Source organism: Photinus pyralis, unplaced genomic scaffold (assembly GCF_008802855.1).
Source record: "Photinus pyralis isolate 1611_PpyrPB1 unplaced genomic scaffold, Ppyr1.3 Ppyr1.4_LG2, whole genome shotgun sequence".
In the NCBI taxonomy this organism is placed as follows: domain Eukaryota; kingdom Metazoa; phylum Arthropoda; class Insecta; order Coleoptera; family Lampyridae; genus Photinus; species Photinus pyralis.
This window is the reverse complement of record NW_022170403.1, coordinates 17,929,338-17,936,486: the sequence shown is the minus strand read 5'-3', so window position 1 is coordinate 17,936,486 and position 7,149 is coordinate 17,929,338. Positions and strand designations below refer to the sequence as shown.

At 35.9% G+C, this 7,149-nt stretch overlaps 1 protein-coding gene across 1 annotated transcript; it reads left to right on the top strand.

The window, feature by feature from the left end:
* Positions 1-5,850: 5,850 nt before the first annotated feature.
* Positions 5,851-7,149, top strand: LOC116163856. Its single transcript, XM_031477986.1, has one exon. It carries the CDS (start codon positions 5,851-5,853, stop codon positions 7,147-7,149), a length of 1,299 nt encoding a protein of 432 aa, XP_031333846.1.

Sequence of the window (7,149 nt, the reverse complement as noted above, 5' to 3'; positions counted from 1 at the left end):
TGCCATTTGGTTTGGCATCGGCACCGTATAGTTTTACGAAGCTAATAGCCTATTAAGGCCAAAACACGTGATCAAAACACATTCTATGTGTTAACTATTTGGACGATTTGTAAATAGTAGGTCATTCCTACGATAGTTGTTTGGAAAACACTAAATTTCCAGAAGAAAAAGACCTGCCGGATTCGGGATCTAGCTCGATTTATTGGTACTCTAGTTGCTGCCTGTCTGCGGTGCAGTACGGATGGGTTTATTATATTAAAGTATTTGGTTTATACTAAGAATTTAGAAAGACAAAAATACTTGGCGTTAAAGAATAATGATTCGAATTATAACGCTAAAATTATGCTATCAAGCTGGGTTTTGCCTGATCTCATTTGGTGGGACCAAAATAATGGTATCAAATACGACAACGTTGCAATTGTCATTTTTTCTGATACATCTTCGACCGGATGGGGAGCCTGGTGTGGTTTTTTTCTGGTAAATTTCTGGGTCACCTGCTATGCTCATCAAAATATGCACCTATCATCAGATAACTTACTGGAATGAGCAAACTCATTTTGAGAACTGCCGTGACACACTTTTTCCTGGTGCAACTGGCAATTTTTATTAGTGTTTTTTTGTTTGGATCTATGGCTATTTAGAAAAGTTAACATAATATATATGCAATGCCACAATGAATCTGATACACTAGTCTATTAAAAGTTTCATATAAATGTAAAATTATAGCAGTTCTCAGAATAATTCTTAATCTTTTTAAAAGGTGCCAATATACTTATAAATACGCTTATTAAATTATCTTCAATAACATTGAAAGACATTGATAAAATTAGGCACATTAGTAGTTTTCTTTTCATATATACAAGGTGGTCTTTTTATTTTCTAATAGAGATATAGATACAGATATTCAAAAGCTGTTGGTGGTTAACTAATCTGAACCTACAAGTATACCATTACCTAAAACGAGGTGCCTCCTCTCCACACTCACAACTCGAAATTTTTAATTGCAACCAACTACTTGCGACATCATTAGAACGCCCCTTAAAAAAGTTTTCACTTGAACCATTAATGGGGCATTTGCATAACACCTTCCTATTTTATTTTACAAAAATGTGTCACTTCTCGAATGTGTGGGTTCAATTTTACGCCACATGAGTACAATATGCTAACTACAATGGCGCAATGTTATTTCAATGGAAAATAGCGAATGGTTGATTTTATTTTAGATATAATTTAAAACTGACACAACCAGCCACATTTGAGCGACTACACTCATAACATGCAAATTACTCTTTCGTGTAATCTAGTAAACGTAAAGCATCTATCACGGCAATAATGTTTATGCCAAAAAAAATTACCTCCGAATATTACACATCGTTACGAAAATCGGTCTGAATGTGACACAGGAAAATAAATATTCACTTATATATTGACCTATAGTACAAAAATACGTAATCTAGTAATGTGATTTTGTCCCCCTTCTAAATTGCAAACGGTTTAAGACAGAGTTGAAGTTTTGGGGTGTAAGCGGGAGGGGGGGGGGAGTAGTAGAGTATAAGTTTCTGGCATAAGATGAGCAGTTCCAATGTCGAAGATGGTAACTTTGAATTGTTTTCTTAGTAGATGTGTGATACCTACTTGTGTGTATTATGACTTATGAGAACTGTTTTTCTGTAACGTCGGGTACATAGGAAGTGAAAGAAATTGTAGTCCTAATTAGTTAGATATACGTAAATTAGTAAGTTACTAGCGATGAAATTGTTGAGTTTCCTATACTAAGTGTTTTTTGCCGTTTCTCCAAGATTTGAGGTTTGAGAAAACGACGGCGATGGATGCATCAAATTCTATGAGGTGGCATAATATGTCTTTGTCGATTTTCATTCAGACGTCCAACGACGAAAGTACTTCTTATTATCTGTATGTTGCGCAAGGCGAGTAAAGTAAACAAGTTAAAAAAAGTAATCGTAAACGATTTACAAAAAACGCAATGCCACTTGCATTCATTTCCCATTTGTAAGATGAAACTTTTGTTAAAATCCGCAAAAAATATGAGAGATAGCATTTTTGACGTGCTACTTCAATTTCAGTTTATAAGAAGAATTTCACTTCAATGCTTTCCTATAAATAAAAAAGTTGGCACTGCGCATGCGCAAACCTAAATTTTGAAACTAACATTAGATTTTCCTTTATTCCAAGCGCCTATGTATCAAATTGCGTTTAAATGCTTTCATAACTAAAAAAGTTGGCACTGCACATGCGTAAAACCAGATCTCAGCAACTCGTTCAAAAAGTCACTGAAAGGCCATGTTTACTGTCTTACTCATGGCACACGGGGAAAAAGTGACATCAGAAGTTTGAAGAACAGTGGTGTATTAACAGAGTGATATAATAATAATAATAATAATAATAATAATAATAATAATAATAATAATTCTCTCAAAACAACCCACCACACAAACACAACTTCCTGAACAAACAAACGCAATAAATACAAGTAACGCAACTTGCACTACAAAGACAGGTCCACCCAATAAAGTTACACGTCCTAGCACAGTTAAAAAACACAAAACTCCTTCTTCACATAAACACACCACGTTATCACAACCCACTCGTATACAACCGAAGCGCAAAAACCTTAACAGCACCACAGGCTCACAAAATACTGCAATATCTCCACCAAAAACCCAAACAACCTCACAAATACGACCTCAGGAACAAAGAAACACCATAAATACAATTAAAACACACAAAACTCCTTCTTCACATAAACACACCACGTTATCACAACCCACTCGTATTCAACCCAAACGCAAAGCCAAAGAAACACTTACACAATAAACTCTATTTAATACAATTACAGGAATTATTATAATGATATTTTTGTTTTGTTTTCTTCTTTCCTGATAGCGTTGACTATTGGGGCCATTAATAGCTATGTTGGTAAGTATGAATTACATACTATCTCTAGATTTCCAATGTGAGTGTGTGAATATTTATTTTATTTTTATTTTTATTTAGAACCCTACATAACTTCACCAGACACAGACACAGACACTAATCGTTACTTGATTTTAATCCGTGCGATTAGTTAACCAGGCTAGACCTGAGTTCTCACAAGAAACACCGACAATAATAATAATAATATAATCGTGTAATCATAGATCCGCAACAGCGAGAATAACTTAAATAATAATAATAATAATAATAATAATAATAATAATAATAATAATAATAATCTCAGAAACACACCACGTTATCACAACCCGAACGCAGCAACCTTAACAGCACTAGAGGCTCACAAAATACCGTAATGTCTCCACCAATAATCCAAGCAACAACACAAATACAACCTCTAGAACAAAGAAACACCATAAATACAAGTAACGCAATTTGCACTACAAAGACAGGTCCACCCAATAAAGTTACACGTCCTAGAACAGTTAAAAAACACAAAACTCCTTCTTCACAGAAACACACCACATTATCACAACCCACTCGTATTCAACCGAAACGCGAAAACCTTAACAGAACTACATGCTCACAACATACTGTAATACCTCCACCAAAAACCCAAGCAACCACACAAATACAACCTCAAGAACAAAGAAACACCATAAATACAAGTAACGCAACTTGCACTACAAAGACAGGTCCACCCAATAAAGTTACACGTCCTAGCACAGTTAAAAAACGCAATACTCCTTCTTCTCAGAAACAACCCACTCGTATACAACCGAAGCGCAAAAACCTTAACAGCGCCACAGGCTCACAAAATACTGCAATATCTCCACCAAAAACCCAAGCAACCACACAAATACAGCCTCAAGAACAAAGAAATACCATAAATACAAGTAACGCAACATGCACTACAAAGACAGGTCCACCCAATAAAGTTACACGTCCTAGCACAGTTAAAAAACACAAAACTCCTTCTTCACATAAACACACCACGTTATCACAACCCACTCGTATTCAACCGAAACGCGAAAACCTTAACAGAACTACACGCTCACAACATACTGTAATATCTGCACCAAAAACCCAAGCAACCACACAAATACAACCTCAAGAACAAAGAAACAACATAAATACAAGTAACGCAACATGCACTACAAAGACAGGTCCACCCAATAAAGTTACACGCCCTAGCACACTTAAAAAACACATAACTCCTTCTTCACAGAAACACACCACATTGTCACAACCCACTCGTATACAACCGAAGCGCAAAAACCTTAACAGCACCACAGGCTCACAAAATACTGCAATATCTCCACCAAAAACCCAAACAACCTCACAAATACGACCTCAGGAACAAAGAAACACCATAAATACAATTAAAAAACACAAAACTCCTTCTTCACATAAACACACCACGTTATCACAACCCACTCGTATTCAACCCCAACGCAAAGCCAAAGAAACACTTACACAATAAACTCTATTTAATAAAATTACAGGAATTATTATAATGATATTTTTGTTTTGTTTTCTTCTTTCCTGATAGCGTTGACTATTGTGGCCATTAATAGCTATGTTGGTAAGTATGAATTACATACTATCCGTAGATTTCCAATAACCCTACATAACTTCACCAGACACAGACACAGACACTAATCGTTACTTGATTTTAATCCGTGCGATTAGTTAACCAGGCTAGACCTGAGTTCTCACAAGAAACACCGACCATAATAATAATAAAAAGGAACAAAGAAACACCATAAATACAATTAAAAAACACAAAACTCCTTCTTCACAGAAACACACCACGTTATCACAACCCACTCGTATTCAACCCAAACGCAAAGCCAAAGAAACACTTACACAATAAACTCCATTTAATAAAATTACAGGAATTATTATAATGATTTTTTTTTTGTTTTGTTTTCCTCTTTCCTGATAGCGTTGGCTATTGTGCCCATCAATAGGTATGTTGGTAAGTACGAATTACATTATCCCTAGATGTCCAATGTACGTGTGTGATTTTTATTTTTTTTTATTTTTTTTTTTTTAAGGACCCTACATAACTTCACCAGACACAGACACAGACACTAATCGTTACTTGATTTTAATCCGTGCGATTAGTTAACCAGGCTAGACCTGAGTTCTCACAAGATACACCGACCATAATAATAATAATAATAATAATAAATCTATAAAATCATCACATCTATCATCACCAACAAAATAGAAAAACATCTCACAAAACACAGTATACTAACGGCAGAACAAAAAGGCGGAAGAAAACATAGTAGAGGTTGCAAGGAACCAATAATTATAGACAGCATTATTATGCAACAGACACAAAAACAGCATCGAAACCTTGTAGCTTGCTACATAGATTATAAAAAAGCCTTCGACTCTATACCACACAGCTGGCTTCTTAAAGTATTGAACATCTATAAAATCGACCGACACATACAAAACTTTCTACATACCATCATGCAAACCTGGAAGACAAAAATACTTGTAGCTAACTCTTCAACAAAGATAGAAACAGAATCCATCGAAATAAATACAGGTATATTCCAGGGTGACTCCCTAAGTTCATTGTGGTTTTGTTTGTGCCTTAACCCACTATCAAACCTTCTCAACGATACCACATATGGCTTTAAAATCAAAGATCAACAAGCAGGATAATACACAATCAACCACCTTATGTACATGGACGACATTAAGGTTTACGCAAATAATAAAACGCATATGCAGGCATTACTCAGAATTATTGAAGAATTTACTAAAGATACTGGCATGGAATTCGGAATTAATAAATGCAAATTACTGTACATAAGAAAAGGAACATATGAGACCAATCAAACACCAGAAACACTTAACAATGAAACACTACAAAATATGGCACCAGAAGAAACATATAAATATCTGGGTTTTGAGCAAAACACGAACATCAATCATTCACGACTCAAACAGCAACTAAAGGACAAGTACAAACATAGATTGACTCTCTTACTTAAGTCGAAATTAAATTCCAAAAATCTTTTTAAAGCAATCAACACCTATGCAGCACCGGTAATCGGATATTCGTTCGGAATTATACGATGGTCACACACAGATATTGACGAACTAAACAGACTGAACCGAACACAGCTCACACGTTACCGTAAGTTACACCCGAACTCGTGCATCGAACGTATTACGATTAGTAGACCTGAAGGAGGAAGAGGCCTCGTTGACTTCCACACATTGTATAACTCTGAAATAGACAACCTCAGACAATATTTTCATAGCAAAGATACTCCACTACATCGCACAATCACCAAAGCAGATAGAAGATACACGCCACTAAACCTTCACGAAGAACATGCACAACTAGAACGTTCACACACAATTACACAAAAAAAGGAAGAATGGTCACGAAAAACATTACACGGCAAACATTATAACATCGTGCAGAACCCGTACATAGATCAAGAGTTGACCTACAAATGGCTCACAATGGGACAAATTTATCCTGAAACCGAAGGCTTCATTCTGGCCATCCAAGATAACGTCATTGCAACCCGGAACTACAGAAAATTTATAATAAAAGAAGCGATCGAGTCGGACACATGCAGAAAGTGCCATCAAACCACCGAAAATATTGACCATATAACTGGAAGTTGTAAATTACTAGCCGGCACAGACTATACTGAAAGACATAATGCAGCCGCTAAGATCATACATCAAGAACTTGCCCATAAACATAACCTCATCCAGACAAAACGCGTACCGTATTACACCTATCTCCCGGACAATGTACTAGAAAATGAAACTCATAGGCTGTATTGGGATAGAACAATATACACTGATAAAACTGTGACCAGCAACCGCCCCGACATCACACTCATAGATAAGGTTGCCAAACAAACATACATCATAGACATTGCCGTACCAAATGATGTAAACGTCATTAAAAAGGAGCAAGAAAAGGTAACAAAATACACGCCTTTAGCTATAGAATTAAAAGAAGTTTGGAGACAAGAGGTTGTGAACATAATACCACTTGTGATATCGGTAACAGGAATCACCAGCAAAAACTTCACGCGTCACCTCAAGACACTCGACCTTAACACTTACACTCACACAAATATGCAGAAAGCAATTATTCTGAAAACATCTTCCATAGTTAGAAAATTTTTACATCAAATACAATAG